Source organism: Oryctolagus cuniculus, chromosome 1, assembly GCF_051225735.1.
Source record: "Oryctolagus cuniculus isolate XC-2025 breed Fujian yellow rabbit chromosome 1, ASM5122573v1, whole genome shotgun sequence".
NCBI classification, from domain to species: domain Eukaryota; kingdom Metazoa; phylum Chordata; class Mammalia; order Lagomorpha; family Leporidae; genus Oryctolagus; species Oryctolagus cuniculus.
In genome coordinates this window covers 15588698-15609451 of record NC_142867.1, presented here as the reverse complement: position 1 = coordinate 15609451, position 20754 = coordinate 15588698, and the positions used below count along the sequence as shown (strand labels likewise).

At 38.2% G+C, this 20754-nt stretch overlaps 3 protein-coding genes across 3 annotated transcripts; all 3 read right to left on the bottom strand.

Moving 5' to 3' along the window:
* Positions 1-967: 967 nt before the first annotated feature.
* On the bottom strand, positions 968-1924 carry LOC100344293 (olfactory receptor 5M5). The gene has a single exon (XM_002709140.3). The coding sequence runs from the start codon at positions 1922-1924 to the stop codon at positions 968-970; it is 957 nt and encodes a 318-aa protein (XP_002709186.2).
* Positions 1925-12403: 10479 nt separating this feature from the next.
* Positions 12404-12889, bottom strand: LOC149128310 (olfactory receptor 5M11-like). Its single transcript, XM_089326456.1, has one exon. The coding sequence runs from the start codon at positions 12887-12889 to the stop codon at positions 12404-12406; it is 486 nt and encodes a 161-aa protein (XP_089182582.1).
* Positions 12890-18636: 5747 nt separating this feature from the next.
* LOC100352736 (olfactory receptor 5M11) lies at positions 18637-19611 on the bottom strand. Its single transcript, XM_002708949.3, has one exon. The coding sequence runs from the start codon at positions 19609-19611 to the stop codon at positions 18637-18639; it is 975 nt and encodes a 324-aa protein (XP_002708995.3).
* Between the last annotated feature and the right edge of the window lie 1143 nt (positions 19612-20754).

The window sequence follows — 20754 nt, the reverse complement described above, 5'->3', positions numbered from 1 at the left end:
AGCTGGGTGGAGGAAACAAAAAGTAAATATTTTACACTTTTATTCCATATCCTTCCATGCAGACTGGATGTCTTACTACAAAAACATATCCTTAATGATGCAAACATAATTTGAAGATACTTCACAAATTTGTGGGAAAATGAAGTTTATTTTGATTAAAATATGAAATCTATGCATAATTTTTATAACATTTTCTACACTCTTTTTGAAGTGTCATCATATGTAAGTTAGAAATATAAAATTATATAAAAATAACTTCCCACATCTATAGGTACACATTCCCATCCATCACACAGACATTGCACCAAATGCCACAAACCTATAAATCTTCTGTACCTGTGTCTTTTATATTGTGTCATTAGATCATTTTTCCCTCTCTTATTCCCACTCTTATATTTAACAGCGATCACTTTTCAGTTAAGTTTCAGCACTTAAGAAGAATTGTGTATTGATTACAGTATCAACCAAAAGTATTAAGTAGAACAAACAAAAAAAAAAAATACTAAGAGGGATGACATATTAAGTTGCTCATCAACAGTCAGGGTGAGGGCTGATCAAGTCACCGTTTCTCATAGTGTTCATTTCACTTTAACAGGTTTCCTTTTTGGTGCTCAGTTAGTTGTCACCTATCAAGGAGAACAAGTGGTATTTGTCCCTTTGGGACTGGCTTATTTCACTCAGCATAATGTTTTCCAAATTCCTAACAGGGATCACTTTTCAGTTAAAATTTAAACACCTAAGAATAATTGTGTGTTAATTACAGAGTCCAACCAATGGTACCAGAACAAAAAAAAAATACTAAAATGGATAAAGTATTACATTGTACATCAACCGTGAGGACAAGAGCTGATCAAGTCACTGTTTCTCATCTCGGATTTTAAAACAACTTTACTGCAAATGTTATTGAAGTTGGATAAAATTCTCATAAATAGATGGGTTTTTGATTCATAAAGAAAAGTACCCGATATTACTTGGAGAGCACGTTTCTTCTGATTAGCTTCCGAAATGCTTGTTTCACATCGTTGTTCCTCAGGCTATAGATGATGGGGTTCAACATAGGGCTCACAAAAGTATAGAAGACAGCAATGATTTTGGACTGTTCCACTGACTTGTCCGTGGGAGGTCTAACATACATGCAGAACAGGGTCCCATAAAACACAGTCACTGCCATCAGGTGAGATCCACAGGTGGAGAACGCTTTGTGCCTGCCTTCGGCAGAACGCATCCTCAGGATGGCAATGAGAATGAACGTGTAGGAGATGAGGATTATGAGGAGAGAGTTGGAGAGGTTAAATCCTGCTACCACAAACATGGATGTTTCCTTAATGAAAGTGTCAGAGCAGGAGAGTCGGATGAGGGGGGGGTCAGCGCAATAGAAGTGGTTAATGACATTGGAGCTACAGAAGGTCAGCTGGTATGTCCACATGGTTTCCATCAGGCCACTAAGGAACCCATAGACATAAGGACCAGCAATCAGGCGAATACAGACACCTGTGGACATCTTGCTGCTGTAAAGCAAAGGGTTACAGATGGCCATGCACCTATCATAGGCCATTACAGCTAGCATATAATATTCAGTGATCACCATGGCAATGAAAAAATAACACTGGACTAAACAAGCAGCAAAGGAAATGGTTTTCTTTTCAGACAAGAAGTTCACCAGCATTTTGGGACTTACATTAGTGGAATAGCACAAATCCAAGCAGGACAAACTGGCAAGAAAGAAGTACATGGGTGTATGGAGCCGTGAATCTATCCTGATCAACACAATCATCCCAAGGTTCCCTCCCACAGTAATCAAGTAGATCACCAGGAACAGCACGAAGAGGATGGGCTGTAGCTCTGGACGATCCGTCAATCCCAGGAGAATAAATTCAGTCACCAAGGTGGAATTTCTTCTGACCATTTTCTTGGGTGCCAGCATTGCTCACTTAGAGGAATTAAAATAAATTTAAAAGGTCAATGAAAAGTACATAATTTTCTTTCTCTCTCTCTTATTCTCCTTATCTCTTTTTCTTTGTCACATTATCCTCACATAGTCTGAGATAGTCTGAGAACGTAGGAATTGGTAGACTTAAAAAGGCCAAAGCCTCAATTGTCTAGGTATTTAACATGCAGATGATTCCAGAAGATAATATGCCACCTTGCTTTTGAATATAAGTATGACCCAAAGTTTGTCTAGAAATGGGTGGAACCACCACAATTTGCCATTAAATTTGGACTTCTCCTGAAATCTGTATCCAGGACTGGTCCTAGATAAAATGGCAATAGGCATTGGGAAAACGCTGTTCAGTCACTAGCAGTGTGCATATTCAAAAGCTTCACCTTTAGAATCTCATGACTGTGTGCAGCATCAGAAAGCTTTGACTTAGAGGGGTTTGAAGAAAATGTGGGGTCCGGTTTCAGGATATATTCATGAAAGACAGAGCATGTCATTTCTGTGTGAATAGACCAAAGATAAGGTTCATAAATTTAGAATAACAAAAGCCTACATGAACTGATGAAAAACTTTTCATTCATAATTTACATGAATAAAGCTAGTGAGACCTGGGTAGAGGATGAGAATCATCAAACTGGATCATATTTTTAATTGTTTATTTTTTCCAGGAAACATATAAGAGGTTCACAGCATGTAACAAAAATTGGCCAGACATACTGCTGATGGGACAAAAATTCTACACTCCCTAACTCTTAGCATTCAAGTACCATGTGTAAATAATTCAACCTTCTTCTTTATGATATTTGTAAGGTCAAAATTATAAAACAAAAATATTCATCAAGAGAGATTGGGTTGTTCTAAGACCAGAGCCCAGACATTGTTAATTTTCACAGATTATACTTTCAGATAGTGTGAATCATAATGGAAGGATAAAGAGAGAGATTACCATGTTGGAATTCCAGAATTTTAAGATCTCAAGAGTTTCCAATTTAAAAATCTGAATTTATGGGGCCAGCACTGTGGCATAGCGGGTTAAAGCCCTGGCCTGAAGTGCCAGTATCCCATATGGATGCCAGTTCTAGTCCTGGCTGCTCCTCTTCCAATCCAGCTCTCTGCTATGGCCTGGGATAGCAGTAGAAGATGGCCCAAGTTCTTGGGCCCCTGCACCTATGTGGGAGACCCAGAGGAAGCTGCTGGCTCCTGGCTTCGGATTGGCGCAGCTCCAGCTATTGTGGCCATCTGGGGAGTGAACCATCAGATGGAAGACCTCTCTCTCTCTGTCTCTACCTCTCTCTGTAACTCTGTCATTCAAATAAATAAAACAAATCCTTTAAAATCTAAATTTATTATTTTAATATGAAATATAGCAAAGATAGTGTTAGCAACTAATTCGACTTCTAAAATTTATATGTTTCATTTATTTATAGAGGAGAGAAAGAGAGAGGGGCTCATCCCCCCTTTCACTCTCCAAAGCCCTCAAGCGCCAGGGCTGAGCCGGTAACTGAAGCTGAGTCTTCTGCATAGTTGACAGAGACCCTACCTGAGCCACCAGCAGCTGCCTCCCAGCAGGTGCATTAGCAGGAAGCTGGAATTAGAAGCAGAACCAGGACTCCAACCCTGACTCTCCTCCACTGGATGCAAATATCCCACAACATTTTAACAGCTTTGAAAAAATGCCTTCCTTAACTTGACTTTAAAATATATACTTTTTAAAAAGCACAGAAGCTGGGGTTGTGATGTAGCTGGTAAAGCCACCCACTGCGATGCCATCATCACATACAGGTGCTGGTTCTCGTCCCAACTGCTCCACTTCCAGTCCAGCTCCCTGCTAATGCACCTGGAGGAAGAGTGTAACATGGCCCAAGTGCTTGGGCCCCTGCACCCACCCACATGGCAGACCCAGAAGGAGTTGCTCATTCCCGGCTTCAAACTGGCCAAGCCCTGGCTGTTATAGCCATTTGGGGAGTGAACAGCAGATGGAAGACATCTCTCTCTCCCTTTCTCTCTCTCTCTCTCTCTATCTCTCTCTCTCTCTCTCTTTAACTCTGACTTTCAAATAATAAAGAAAAAATAAAAATAAATAAATAAAAACTAAAAAATCATTTTAAAGGCAGTGCAAAACCATAGACTTGATTTGTTGAGATCCCAATGAGAATTGCATGCAATGCCAATATCACCAACTGTATTCTTAGAGTCAACTATTCCTGTAAATTCAATCTAGTGTCCTTGCAATTTAGCTACTTTGACTCTGTGATGTTTCCAGGATGTTGTATGATTTAATCATTGCAGCAGGATATCCTTCTACACAAACAGTGTTGGACACTTCCTATAAGCAACCCACTTTGCTGGGAAAAAAAGAACACTGATAATATTGCTTGTCTTTAAAGACTGGTTCATGTTTTCATGGCAAAGGAGATAAAAATTAAGATTAATTGTCCAATAATAAATATTTTGACAAAATAAGTAATTGTTTTCAAGAATCAGAATAGACATCTAAGAATAAGACATTTGCCTGAAACTTGAAGAATTGCTAGAAATTTCTAAAGGAACAAGAGTAGAGCATACTCTAAGGTATTTTTCTCGAGAAGCTCTCAAGAGAAATAAAATAAACTCCACAAAGAAGCAGGGATTAGTTTTTATTGTTTCAAATAAACCGATTAGAAATTAAAAGTAGCTAAACTCAATGTCCCCATCACAGGCCAAGATTTGCAATCAGGCCTGAAAACTACAGGGTAATATATCAAAAAACTATTCTTTGATATTGTTTTGGAGTGAGTGTGCATGTGTGTATGTGTTACAACCAAGTGATTGTGGTGAATTAAAACTGATTTTCTCTGCTGTTTTCAAAAGAAATGGCTTGTAGCCTTAAGTCTACGGTTTTGACCTTTGGGAGGTAAGGGCAATAGTAAATCAGGATTTGTGTAAGTGGTAAAAGTACCCTTTCCTCACTCCTCAAAAGGGAGCAAACGTGCTGCACTCCCTGCGAGTCCACCTTCATTCAGCAGTGTCCTTCATGAGGTACTGAAGCACTTTCCAATATAGCACTGACTTAAGTTCTCCAAAAAAATTACTGAGTCGAATACTGAGCATGGAAGAGATTAGTAAATAGGAAGAGAATGAAAGAACCCTGAGAAAAATAGAATCAAACACAACAAGAGTTTGCACCTCAATTGTAGGTGAACATGCACGTGTTTTACCCTAAATATGCAATCTGTACAATTAAACACCAAACACCAGCAGCTGTCCACTCTTCAGATATACTTCACTAATAATGCATTGCTTAGTATTTATTTGTTATTAAGTGTTTCTAGAAAATTAATGATAGATGTGTATCAATAGACTGATATAGATATGATCCATGATACAAACTCCAAATATTTAAAATACTCTCATATAGTTTGTGTGGATTTTGACTTTTTCTCTTAAGCATCTCATATATTAATCTGTTCTCTGATCATATCTCCCTCCACTCTCCTACCCTTTCTTCTTTTAGCCCTCTCTTGCTATCATGAACTTCTTCCCCAAACCCATCCCATTTAGTTTCTTGCCCATTTCACATTAAAGGTTTAAATGCACCCGGTAAACAACATTCTCAATATCTCAATAAAGAAAATATCTTTGGGATTTCATCTGTATTCAATATCTGATTCAGGAATTATAATTACATTAAATATTTTATTTCAAATCTGGTTTTTAGTGCAACATGTGTATGTATGCATGTACTTATGTAAGAAAAATTAATAAAAGTGTGGGAGCTAGCATTGTGGCACAGCGGGTAAAGCCACTGCCTGCAGTGCCAGCATCACATATTGGTGCCAGTTCATGTTCTGGCCCCTCCACTTCTAAACCAGCTCCCTGCTAATGGCCTGGGAAAAGCAACAGAAGATGGGCCCAAATGTTTGGGCCACTGCTACCCAGATGGGAGACCTGGAAAAACTTCCTAGCTTCAGTCAGTCTCAGCCCTGGTGTTGCAGTCATCTGTAGAGTGAACCAGTGAAGGGAAGATTTCTCTCTCTCTCTCTCTTTCTCTCTTTCTCCCCCTCTCTCAGTAACTCTGACTTTAAAATAAATAATACCTTTTTTTGAAAAAAAGTGTTCATTTGACAAACATCATTGGAAATTTTTTAATATTTTGATAAACTCCTATGATGAATTTTTATTCCACTAGCACAATTTTTATTCTACCAACACTCAGTATCTCAGTGATTATAAAATGTTTAATACAAAACCAGATGAAGATTATTTCTATTTCTCTAAACAAATGTTTATACAATTTGTGCTACTATAATAATTCAAAGGCTAATATTTAATTCTGTGGGCACCACCTTTCATAATTCTTATTTATTGTTTTCTGTATCCAGGATACTCTGTGATTAGAAAGATCATTCATCTAACTGATATTTATAGAAGCATTAAGAAAATATAATTGCTATGGATCTTACTATTTTCTAAGTCTTATTACAATATAGCATGCCAAGCAATTCATATTGATATATGTAAGATTACTGAATCACTTTTACAATAGCCTAGTGAGCCGCTGCACCAGTCAAAAGTCTGTATTTCTTATTGCAGGAAATACAACTGAAATAAAACTCCAGGTAAACTTTCACTGGCTCAATAATGTTAAATTGCTTTCCTGCAGTTTGGAATAATCAAAGAAAAGCTAGCTGACAAAGTCAATACAGATTTGTATGCACTGATGGATATGATTCACAACAATGTCTATATTCACATATATTTATTTTTTGTTTGGAAGATTATTTAGTTTCTTTCACTGAGCAGAAAATCAGAGATTTCACTTATGGAAAACTGCTAAACATAATAAACATTTTGTTAAATTCATTTTATTTATTTGAAAGAGACAGAGAGAGAGAGACAGAGAGAGAATCTCCCAGCTACTGCTTCACTTCCCAAATGTGTGCAACAGCCAAGGCCAGGCCAGACTGAAACCAGGAGCCAGGATCTCAATCCTGATCTCCCATGTTAGGTACAGTGTCCCGAATTCTTGAAATATGTGCTACATGCCACAGTGCACAATTAGCAGGAAGCTCGAAAGGAGAGCAGAGCAATCCCAGGCCCTCCAATCTGAGATGAGGATGTCCCAAGTCCCAGCTTGACAGCTGCACCAAACACCTGCCTAACACATAGGAAATATTTTTATTCCTTCAACTCAAAATAAAGAAATAAATACATTAGATCAGCAAAAATATAAAATTCACATCTGCAGATATCTCTACTAGGTATACTACTTGTTGAAGTGTTTTTTTTTTTCCCCCTGTGGATAAATTTATGTTTTCCAGGCTTTATTTAAAATATAGAAGTCTGAGGTGATAGGATAACATTAAACGCTGCCACAGTTATTAATCAGTGTACATTAAGATCAGCATTATGTAGTCTAGCAAGATTGAATTGCAGCCTTGGAAACTTTGACACCCAGGAAAAGATCACAGAAAATAAAAGCACATTTATGGAAGTTTAGTGTTAGTCATCAAGCCCAGAAACTACCTCAACTGGGAATTTAGATGTAAATAAGATGAGCAAAAAAAAAAAAAGGATATTTAGAGGTAAGAATTGACGACAAAGGGGAATAAGTCACGTAGCTGATGGAGACAAGCCTCTCCATGTGAATATCAGTTTCCCTTCCTTGCCTACTCTGTCATAATGGACTTCAGCATACCTCCTCTCATTCAGTGTCTTACTGTGACAACAGCAGGAAAATTACCTAATTACAATGCATGAGCCTAATTTCTAGAGGATGACTTGCACTGTGGATTTGTACTTGTTTAGGATGTTAGTAGAAGTTCTCTTGAGTCTTATTTTAGAAAACACTTCACCTTGATGTAATGACTTACTCTCTAGGAGTCTCAGAGTCCTGATCTATTCCATATCAGATTGTTCCTAAAGGATTTCTTAAGTTCCCATAATTTCTAACATTGCAGTCTTGCACTGATGTTTTTACCAATCCTCACTCATTAGTAGTCATGTGCCTCTTAGTATATCTTTAAGAGCTTTATCTTTGCTAGAATGAGTATCATTCATGCTTAATCTGTCCCCCTTTTTTGAGTCCTTGAACAAGTTCTTTTTAAAGGGCAGGATGTGCTTTCAACAAACATGATTCAAAAAATAATAATGATATGATTTATTCAAGTTTTTACTCCAACATAGCCATTCAAAATGTATTTAATACCTAAATGATTGAGAGAATGTTAATTGTAAAGTAAAAACGATCATTGTAAATGCACACTTTCAGTAAAATTCTAATGCTTTTTAGTGAATAAACAAGAAATATATGCTGCCTCATTCCAACTAGCTAAGAATCTATACTAACAATAAAAGCACTTTTGTTTTCACCTGATTCTTTCTGATGAAAACCCAAAACTGAAACAAGTAGATAAAGTGAAGGCATAGAAGTAAGAATTTTCACTCCTACCTGACCCCAGGAAAGATTCACTCAGAGACACTAGCGGTCCAAGAGATAAGTTGCCGAGAATGATTTATACTCGACTTGTAGTTTGGATTGCTTATCCCTAAAGTATTTTTCAACATACACTAAGGAAATAATTACATTGCTACCAGAAAAGATAACTCCAGAGAGGAAACAGTAATTGATATAGACTCATACTATCAGTCTTGGGATTTGAGCAACATGATTGCATCAATTTGAAGTACTTTGAGCTGATTGTCTTGAGTTATCAAGAGCTACTTCTCATGGGAATGTTGCACTATGGATCCATTTATTAGAATAAGATGAATAGAATAAGTAGAATTTTTGTTACTTGGAAAATGAGAGAGAAAGAGAAAGAGAGAGAGATTCAACTAATTCAGAGAGAGGAAGAGACCTTACTGATAAAATTATTTTGTGTTCATCCTAATGTGTATTTATGTACACATAATATTTCACATCTTTACAGGCTATGTCTATCAAGAAAGGAATTATGGGCCGGCGCCACAGCTCAATAGGCTAATCCTCCGCCTTCTGGTGCTGGCACACCGGGTTCTAGTCCCGATCGGGGCACTGGATTCTGTCCCGGTTGCCACTCTTCCAGGCCAACTCTCTGCTATGGCCCCGGGAGTGCAGTGGAGGATGGCCCAAGTGCTTGGGCCCTGCACCCGCATGGGAGACCAGGATAAGTACCTGGCTCCTGGCTTCAGATAAGCGCGATGCGCCAGCCGCAGCGTGCCGGCCGCGGCGGCCATTGGAGGGTGAAACAATGGCAAAAAGGAAGACCTTTTCTCTGTCTCTCTCTCACTGTCCACTCTACCTGTAAAAAAAGACAGACAGGAAGGAAGGAAGGAAGGAAGGAAGGAAGGAAGGAAGGAAGGAAGGAAGGAAGAAGGAAAGAAAGGAAGGAAGGAAGGAAGGAAGGAAGGAAGGAAGGAAGGAAGGAAGGAAGGAAGGAAGGAAGGAAGAAGGAAAGAAAGGAAGGAAGGAAGGAAGGAATTATGAAGTATTCTGCATTTGGGAGCAGTGACAATTCATTAACTATTTTGCTGAGTGTTTAGCTTTTAAAAAATGAACTTAAGCTCAAACCTGGAAGGCAAATTTATTTTGCTTGCTGAATTTTTTTAGATGACAGCATAATTTTATTTTCTCCCCCAGATCACATCCTCATCCACACAGTGCTTTTAAAAAGATCATGAATTAGGGCTGGCGCCGCGGCTCACTAGGCTAATCCTCTGCCTTGCGGCGCTGGCACACCGGGTTCTAGTCCCAGTCGGGGCGCCGGATTCTGTCCCAGTTGCCCCTCTTCCAGGCCAGCTCTCTGCTGTGGCCAGGGAGTGCAGTGGAGGATGGCCCGAGTACTTGGGCCCTGCACCCCATGGGAAACCAGGAGAAGTACCTGGCTCCTGCCATCGGATCAGCGCGGTGCGCTGGCCGCAGCGCGCCGGCCGCAGCGGCCATTGGAGGGTGAACCAACAGCAAAGGAAGACCTTTCTCTCTATCTCTCTCTCTCTCACTGTCTACTCTGCCTGTCAAAAATAAAAAAATAAAAAAAAAAAAAAGACCATGAATTAGGAAAAAAATGAACATCACTAACCTAAACATAATTAGGACTAGAAATCATAGCCAAATCCATGTGGATACTTTATCTGGAATGATCCATTGCTGCCTTATTTTACCCTTTAACTTTAATCTTTTATCACTTGATTCTAAATATTCCAAATGCAAGTGATATGAAAAGTACGTTCCTTAGACTTGCCCTGAGCCTGTCTCTGGAGCTGTCTCTAGAGTGTGACTTTGGCTATGGATCTCAATCACTCAGACACCTGCACCACAAACTCACATGAAAGAAAATTATCATCACTCTATTTCCCTCTCCTTGCCACTCTCATCACTACACAACCACATTCACACAAACAGAAAAACATTATCAGGACCCATAGTTTCTGGCTTTACTTAATAAGGCAGGAAAGAAATAAGAAGGATGTGTCTCTTAAATACCCTTTAATCAAAATTACATGAGAATAAAAACTGAATAAATTTGAGGAACTGTAATAAGGTATGTTGTTTCTGGTTTCCCTTGTAAACAATATGAGCACACCAATGTCTCAAGGCATATTTCTTGGAGTTTTCACATTGGATAATGTTCATCATTTTAAGGTGTCTACAAATCTGGGATTCTGTTACAATTAAGGCTGATATAGTTGGTCTGGAGTGCATAATATGAATTTGCATGTCTGAAAATCACTGGAGTAAATCCTATTATGTTCATTTGTAGATGTATGTTGAAGTTCAAGGACCTAGAAGAGCAAGTACAGCTAATGTGTCCCCATACCTGAACCTTATAACTGAGAAACTTGAGAAATATAAGAGTATTTCAAAAAGTTCAGCAAAAAGCTGCATGCACATTTTTTTCATAATATGTATTTTTATGAATGTTTGAATACTCCTTAATGCATGGATTTTAAAAAATTCTATACCAAACATCCTTTAATTGCACTTTTCCACAAATCTTTTGAATTCAACATATATATTCATAGAATACTAAAACTCAACTTCAAATTTCAATTGTATTTTAATTTGAAAAGTTTGCTTATTATATTATACATATCTTTACACTTGATATGTGTTTACATTATGGAATGGCTAAATAAAACCAATGATTTTTTTTCTGGTGTAAATATTTAAAATCTACTCTCACATCAATTTTAATGTATGCGATGTATTCTAACTTGTCATCATATTGTACCTGTTCCATTTCCTGAACTTACTTCTGCTGTCTAATTGAAATTTCGTACTTCTCCCATTTCCACTCCCACTTCTCACCAGCCCCTGATGAATATCATTGTACACTCTACTTCTCTGAGTGCAACTTTTTAAAATTTTTCTTGAAGGTTTTTATTTAATGAATACAAATTTTATATGTACAACTTTTAGGGATATAGTGTTTCTTCCCCCCTCTCCACCTCCCACTCACACTCACATCCCACCTCCCACTCCCTCTCTCATTCCATTTTCCATTAAGATTCATTTTTAATTGACTTTATATATAGAAGACCAACTCTATACTAAGTAGAGATTTCAACAGTTAGCACCCACACAGACACACAAAGTATGAAGTCCAGTTTGAAGATAAATTTTACCATTAATTCTCATAGTACACCTCATTAAGTTCAGAGGTCCAACAAGGGAAGTAAGTGCACATTAACTCCAGTTGTTGATTTAACAATTAACACTCTTATTTTTGACATCAGTGAACATCCGAGGCTCTTGTCATGAGCTGCCAAGGCTATGGAAGCCCCTTGAGTCCACAAACTCTGTCAGTATTTAGACATGCATATGCAAAGTAGAAGTTCTCTCCTCCCTTCAAAGAAAAGTACATCCTTCTTTTTTGTCCCCTTCCTTCCACTGGGGTCTCCTGAGTGCAACTTTTGTTCAGATTCTACTACACAATGGAGACATTGCAATATTTGTATTTCTATGCCTGAATTATTTCACTTAAGGCTATATCCTCCAATTCCAGTATATTGTCACGAAATATGGATATTCCTTCCTTTTCTATACTGAATAGAAATAACATTTTCTTTCTCCATTAATCCTCTGATGAACACATGAGTTGATTTCATATTTTATGTATCATGAATAGTATTGCAATGAATGTGGGAGTGAGGATACACATTCAAAATACTAATTTTATTTCCATTGAAAATACATATATATGCATGTATGAAATGCTGCAACAGACACTAGTTCTATAATATTTTTGAATGTCCATAGTGTTTCCTCTAGTGACCGTACTTACAAAAAAGTGTAAGAATAATTTGCATATACACTTCAGCAACCTGTTTAGAGTCATGGCTTATTGGAAAATGTAGACCACCACCTTGACCAAGTATTTTTTAGGACATTCTTCAAGGCGTGTTTTACATCTTGGATTCAGCACTAGGCTGACTAAGGTGTAGAAGACAGCTATTATTTTGGATTCCTCCACAGTCTTGTTCCATAAAACAAAATTACAGCCATCATGTGAGAACCACAGAGGAAGATGTCTTTTGTTGACCCTCAGATGACTTGAACCAAAGGATGGCAGCAATAATGAAGGCATAGGACACCAGGATAATGGTGAAGGAGTTGGAGAGGGTTGCAGATATCCAGTCATAGGCCATTGCAGCCAGCATGTAAAACTCCGTGAGGAGAAGAGCAATAAAAATGTAACACTGCGTGAAACAGCCGACAAAGGAGATGGTCTTCTTCCCAGATAAGAAATTGGTCAGCATCTGTGGTGTTGCATTTGAGGCATAGCACAAGTCCACAAAGGCTAGGTTGGTGAGGAGGTAGTACATGGGCGTGTGAAGGCGAGAGTCCGTTCTGATTAACATGATCAAGCCCAGGTTGCCTAGAAGGGTGACAAGGTAAACAACCAGAAACAGCACAAAGAGGAAAGGCTGGAGTTCGGGGCAATCTGTGATTCCCAATAAAATGGATTCCATTACTGTACTGTTGTTCATGACGGATATTTCCTTAAAGTCCACATCTATTCTTGAAGCTAGGCAAGCAAAGCAAACATAAATGTACAAATCATGTTGATGACAGTTGAAATAACATTTCTCTAAACATCCTTCAAAATGAATGAAGGAAAATATGACTTTTTGTCTATATGTGCTCGTAAATATGGAGATAAGCAGTATTAATGAGATGAACAAAATCCTAAATAATAAATCATAAAGAATAATAAGCTGCTGCTCCTCCGCACGCGGAGGAGCCGCACCGGACCGGGCGCTTGTTGTTCCCTTTTTTTACAAGTCCTTTCTATAGTAAAGTAAGAATAAGTAAACAGCAAACTCCCAAAGCAAGAATGAGTAGAGAGAAATGAGAAAGAACGAAGTAACGAACTTCCCCGCAAACTCTCCAACGCACTCTCCAACCAACCCACACCACTATGCTGTCTCTCTCCTCCTATATAGTCCTCCTCCGCCCATCCCAACTCGGCTGCCCATACGCCGAGCACGCCGCTCTCCTCCAATCAGGAGCAGCTCCTGCAGCTTGTCAAGTTGGTGAGAGGCAGCTGGGTAGAAGCTGTTTACTCCTCTCCCAGCGCCATATTGTGGGAGAGCAGATGCATAGAATAAGTCTTAATTCCAGTAACAGTCTAGTCCGAGTTGCTCCCCACAATAAGCATTCAATTTTTAAGAAGCAATGGTCAATGGGACTTAAAATGATTATAATATAACTACTTCATTTTCTGGGAATGGAGAGATGCAGGAAAAAAATCAAGCAGATTTTTTTTGTCTTCAAGGATATATGAAGTTGTGATGGGAATTATAGTTAAAAATAAGCTAATCTCTATTTAAATCTGATTGCAAAATGATATTTTATGGAAGGAGAATGAATAGAATTATCTCCCTGCCCTTTTCTCTGCTTTTCCCACTTCTTCCAATAGCATTGATAAATTTTCTCGTAGATGGTGAAGTAGAGGAAATCATTGAAATGCAAGTGATAAGGATCTTGGAGAAATAAGAGCAATTCCCTGAGCATCTGCAAGAAAGAAAACCATGTAGGAAGATAGATGTCAGGGACAGTAGAGTGTTTTGTGTTTAGGCTGACATGCCATCCTGGTAAGAGTCAGCCTTTCTTACAACTACCACAAGTCACTAACTCATCTACAGGACACATCAAATGATCAGATCTGGGCAAAATCCAGTGGTACACCAAACACTACTCCTTGAGCTTTGCTGGAATAGTCAGATGTTCAGTCAGACAAACAAAAATTTGGAATGAAACAGAAACTAAACTAAACACAACCCTGCCTCCGACTAATTTCCCTGGTGAACTTAGGTAAGAGTACATTTGCACCCTTTGCAAAAGAAATGAATTGGCTTAACTGTTAGGCCTGGTCTGCCATCCCAATGTATCCAAGTCAGTACTTCAGTTTTTACAAACACATATTTTATGTTTAATTTCAATTAGTGATTCTGATTTTAGATCTGTTAATCATGAACTCAACTCATATTAGTGGCAAGTTTAGCAAAATCTGTCTGGCCTTTATTTTCTAAGCTGTAATATGTGAAACTGACAAGAGGATGAATAAGTTCCTTTAAAGTAATTTTTCATTCCCAAATGATTATTGTTTCATTCTGATGTTTTCCTAAAAGCTTTTGCGGGTAGCTGTGTGCATAATTGTAAGAAACTCATGGGAAAGACTATGCCAGAAATAGATATCTGATAACCTTGAACCAAGATGTCCTGGGCTTTAAAACCCTACAAACTAAAGTTGGATCACTTGATAGGAACCCAGGAGAATTCATCACAACACTTATATCCATGCTTCTTTCTTTGTGAGCCATGCAGAAAGTTCACCAGAATAACTGATGACATCATACAGGCATCAAAACTGCAACCTAGGAAAATCTCATAAACTGGATCTGTTATATCAGAGAATGCTACTTTTATGTCAAATAGTCAAGAAATGTAGTCCAAAATCTTAGAGACATGAAAGTGCAGACCCAGGTATTCACCAGATAAAGAAAGAACAATGGATCAATCTATTCAGTTGGCTCAGTCTTGGCTCTTGGGAACCACAGCTCCAGCATGGTTTTCAAATCCTTGGTATGATCTTTCCAGTAGTTATTTTAATTATCTCCATTGGGAGTTGTATTCTCTCAAGATTCTTAAATGTTTGTCACCACTTAGTCAACAAATGATCTCCATGAGGATTCAACAACAAAACTTACAGAGAGAAGAATCATTGAAAGAACTTGCTGAGCTTCTAGTTTTGTAACCTATGCTGTCTACAGAAAGAGGAACAGTATGAGGTGTCTAAGAGTAATGCTAAATACTTGAAATAGTCCAGCAGAGAGCTGGACTGATCACACTTAACTGAGAGAATGACCAAGAGGGAGGAATTTTTCTGGGAATTTTGAAAAAAGCAAGATACTTCTTCAGTAAAGCTTTGTAAATTGTGCTGTAGCCTTTGTGCTGATTCAAAGTCTCACAGTTCATGAACTCTCCTTTGTAAGCACAATACACATGTAAAGCTGTCTAACTTGGTCTGATTTTATATTTTATTTTAATAATTATCTAATAATATTTTATTATAATATCCATTATTATGAAAGTGGCCCCAAAAGTCTCTGATTTCAGAGCAAATATATATAAAGGGTCAGTAGAAGAAATATCATGGTTTAATATCTCTGGAATCATAAACTAAACATATTACTGTGTAAGTGGGCCATACTGACAAATCTACCTGAATTTATTTTGTTGAACTAATATTTAATTATATCCCAGAATCAAAGAGTAATACCTTGAACCTTGCATTTTATTTCAAGAGAATATTCTTATCTTGAATCACCAGTTAAAATGAGAAAATAGCTCTTTAATAGAAAAGACACTTAGTCACATGATTTACCCAGTATACCATTAGCTGTTCTTTTAAAACACAGTCACTTCATATTAACTTACTCTCTGAAACTTTGTATAGGTATCTACAAGGTTTTCAAAACCTAAATCCATAATAATGCCTTTTACAAAGCGCCTACAATCTCTGAGTTAGAAATAGATGAAATAGAAAATTAAGTGAAGTAAAGAAACACTGTAAAGAAGGCAGAGAAAATCACCATGGACATTCAGAAAAGAAGTTGGCTTTGAATATGGTAATTAGAGTTATGGAAAAGGCTTTATGATGATGAAGAACGGAATAACTTTTCTAACCTTCTCCAGAATTATTACTAACACTAAAATTGGTACTGTTTTTACATGTGTTATGTTTTTCACTCTCTTATTTGATTTCTAATCAAAGCACTGAATATAGTACAAGATGCATTAAAACTTCTAGTTATAAAGTAAAGACACAATGTCCAAAACAATCTCCTCTACCTAAAACAATTCTAGAAAGATAACTTACATATGTGGTAACTTTTTTATTATTATTATTTGATAGGTAGAGTTATAAACAGTGAGAGAGAGAGACAGAGAGAAAGGTTTTCCTTCTGTTGGTTCACTCCCCAAATGCCTGCTACTGCTGGCGCTGCACAGATCCGAAGCCAGGAGCCTGGAGCTTCCTCCTGGTCTCCTATGTGAGTGCAGGGGCCCAAGTATTTGGGCCATCCTCCATTGCCCTCCCAGGCCACAGCAGAGAGCTGGACTGGAAGAGCAGCAACCAGAAATAGAACCGGAGCCCATATGGGATGCCGGTGCCGCAGGTGGAGGATTAACAAAGTGAGCCACTGCACCAGCCCTATATGTGGTAACTTTCAATCCACAGTAACTTTGTCAGATGAAAAAGAGAGAAAAACACCCACATATCAAAGTAGAAAGACATGGTTGTTACCAGTTGTCACATTTGTTCCCACTATGAGTTTAAGTTGATTTAATGGAAGGATAATTTTATCCCTCAAAGGACATTTTTGTTACTCAAAATGTAAAAACAGATGAATTGATAAAAATAATATCTTTAAAAGGAATTCCTAGTCAGTAATAGAAAAAAAATATCAAACTAGTGATCCATGCAACAATTAATGATTTGCAAAAATTTCTGGCAACAAGCAGATATGAAATAGACCATGAAACTGAAGGTTTCTCGGAGTACCCATGTCGTGAATTCCACTTGGTTCCTAAGATCTAGTTGTTCCTTGTCTTGCATGCTCTGAAATAGTCACATGTTTATAATAGGTTTTCCCCACTGCTTTAGCTAATCTGAGGGGGTTTTGCTCCTTTAATACACACAAATAACATTTAAAAACCAAAACAAACAAAAATGTAGAAGTCTTGCTAATATTGTTATTTAACATATAATATACATTTATACATATATAATATATTACGTCATTTATTTTGTGTTTTGGAATGTCAGGATTTGTCTTTCAAGAAAACAACTGAGGAAATGACCAAAATTCAGGACCAAGTAAAAGACATTTTGGTGAAAAGAATAACTTCTACTTGATCCTTTTTTTTTTTATTTTATTTTATTGACAGGCAGAGTGGACAGTGAGAGAGAGAGAGACAGAGAGAAAGGTCTTCCTTTTTTTGCCGTTGGTTCACCCTCCAATGGCCGCCGCGGCCGGCGCACTGCGGCCGGCGCACTGCGCTGATCCGATGGCAGGAGCCAGGTACTTCTCCTGGTCTCCCATGGGGTGCAGGGCCCAATCACTTGGGCCATCCTCCACTGCACTCCTGGGCCACAGCAGAGAGCTGGCCTGGAAGAGGGGCAACCGGGACAGAATCCGGCGCCCCTACAGGGACTAGAACCTGGTGCGCCAGCGCCGCTAGGCAGAGGATTAGCCTAGTGAGCCGCCTCGCCGGCCACTATTTGATCCTTAAATCTTAACTCAGTACAAACTGGGAAGGGAAGTCTATTTTGCTCTCTTGGGTGTTTTGAAGATGCCAGGGCAATTTCATCTCTTCCCCTCTGTGAATTCATCCCTTACATGGCATATATAGAGGCCATGTGCCAGATCTATGACAGGAAGGAGAGAATCAAAATGACTTCTCTAAGCATAATTAAGACAACATGAGAATTGTCCAAGCAAAGTAGATACTCCATTAGATATGGCCCATTGCTTACTCACTGTTTATTTCCATGTTTAGTCTTTGTCCTTCCTCTCAGATCACCAAGTATTAATTTTTCAAAAGCAAATGAAACAAAATGTGATCCTCCTGGGCTGGTACTCAGAAAGCCACATCCACAAACTCAAGTGTAGGAACACTAAAAACAATGTTACCTTGTTTTCTGATTGTTACCCCCTAGTGCACAGGAACACTCATAAAAAACAGAAAACAACTATCATGATGCATGTTTATGATGTCACTTAATGAGTCAAGACAGGAGTGCAGAAGAAGGATGTGTTTCTTGAATATTCTTCAATTAAAAAGACAGGAGGTAAAGGTAAGAATATAAAAATTAACTGAGTTGAGAGTGTGTTTATCATGTGTGCTGTTATAAAAAATATCCCAGGGCATTTCAGTTCGGAGTCTTAACTAAATCAGTACTTCTCAAAAGTTACTGTGCTTACTAATCAATTGAAGATCTGGATAAAATACTGATCTGGATCGGGGGGTACAGCACATGGTTCTGCATGTGTAGGAAACTCAGAGATAATGCCCGTGCTGCTGATTTATGGGTCATTATGTGGAGAGGCAAAGACAGAAATATAAATGTAACTAATTTCCCCAGAAATGATCATTTTTGCTGAGGCACTCAAAACACAGAGGATACCAAAACTCATCAACAAAATGCAAATACATTTCAGATAACCTTTCAGAGCTGTGACTTATTGGAAAGTGTAAACACTGATACCATCATGATCCTATTTCTCGTGAGGACGTTCAGCAAAGCCTGCTTGACATCTTTGTTCCTCAGACTATAGATCAAAGGATTCAGCACTGGACTGACAAAGGTGTAGAAGACAGCTATTATTTTGGATTCCTCCACAGTCTTGTCTGTTGGGGGTCTGACATACATGCAGAAGAGTGTCCCATAAAACAGGGTTACAGCCATCATGTGAGAACCACAGGTGGAAAACGCCTTGCGTCGGCCCTCAGATGACTTGATCCTAAGGATGGCAGCAATAATGAAGGCATAGGACACCAGGATGATGCTGAGAGAGTTGGAGAGGTTGAAGCCAGCTGATATGAGCATGGCGTGCTCCTTGACGTAAGTATCAGAGCAAGAGAGCTTGATGAGTGGTGGGTCAGCACAGTAGAAGTGGTTGATGACGTTGGATCTACAGAAAGTCAGGCGGAAGGTCAGGATAGCCTGGAACAGCCCATCGGAGAAGCCATAGATATAAGGAATAGTAGCCAAGCAAATGCAGACTCGCCTGGACATTTTCATACTGTAGCGCAAAGGGTTGCAGATGGCCACATAGCGGTCATAGGCCATTGCAGCCAGCATGTAAAACTCCGTGAGGAGAAGAGCAATAAAAATGTAACACTGCGTGAAACAGCCGACAAAGGAGATGGTCTTCTTCCCAGATAAGAAATTGGTCAGCATCTGTGGTGTTGCATTTGAGGCATAGCACAAGTCCACAAAGGCTAGGTTGGTGAGGAAGAAGTACATGGGTGTGTGAAGGCGAGAGTCCGTTCTGATTAACATGATCAAGCCCAGGTTGCCTAGAAGGGTGACAAGGTAAACAACCAGAAACAGCACAAAGAGGAAAGGCTGGAGTTCAGGGCAATCTGTGAGGCCCAGTAAAATGAATTCCGTTACTGTACTGCTGTTTGTGAAGGACATTTCCTGTGAGTCTGGGGCTGAACTTGAAGCTAGGCAAACAAGGCAAGCATAAATGTACAAATCACGTTGATGACAGTTGAGATCATTTTTCTCTAAAAATATGTCACTCATAACTACTTGTACTAGAATCTAATGTTGTATTTCCATTGACATTATTTCATTCATCTTTGTATAAATTATTGTTTTATTTCTATACCTTTTTCAGACATTTAGCTGTACTATGAATAAACCAATACTTATGCATATACAAATGCATATAATGGAGCTACATCTCCTCTATCTCTCTGAGTTACTTCTTTCCTCTACTTATTCTACAAATCTCAGTCTAAAACTACTGCTTGTATGCATTTCTCACCTGATTGTCTTGATATAAGAGGTTGAATTATTCTGCACAACCTACATAGTTCCAATTTATTCTTTAGCATATTGTATCATAATAGTAACATCTAGTTTCTACTTCTAGAGTAATTCTTCAAAGGTAGAAACAAAGCCCAGTGTATCACTCTGTCATGACTATTGTGTATACATTTATATACTGAGTTATACTAAAAGAAAGACACAGCAGTGGTAGCAGGAAAGCTTGAATTATTGACAATGTTTTACTCATCTCTACCTCCTTTCCTTTTTTGTTTTTTTTTGATATTTTGGGTACAAAGCAACTATTTGGAAAGCTTGTTAATCAAGTGAATTTAGAGGTCTTTTCAGAAAATCTAATGTGGGAAACTGGAATCTAAGTATTAAATAATTATTCACAGGACTACAGTAGTCATAGCCCACACCTTAGAAAGGCACAGATACCATGCATTTTAAGCACATATTAAATAAATGAGAAAAATTGTCAGATAAACAAAGTCTCACATAGTATTTTGATGATGGTTACTGTAATGACTGAAAGTGTTTATAAAGAAAATATTAACAAAATATTATTTCATGTTACTATTATTTAAGCTATTACACATAACTTGTATCAGAAGAGCTGTTAAGGGCAGATTTTTAGTTCACAGTTAAGATGCTGATTAAAATGCCTGTATTATACATTACAGTTCCTGGGTTTGATCCTTGGCTCCATTTCTCAATTTCAGCTTCTTGCAAATATGCACCGTGGTAGGGAACAGATAAAAATAGCTCAACTAATTGAGTCTC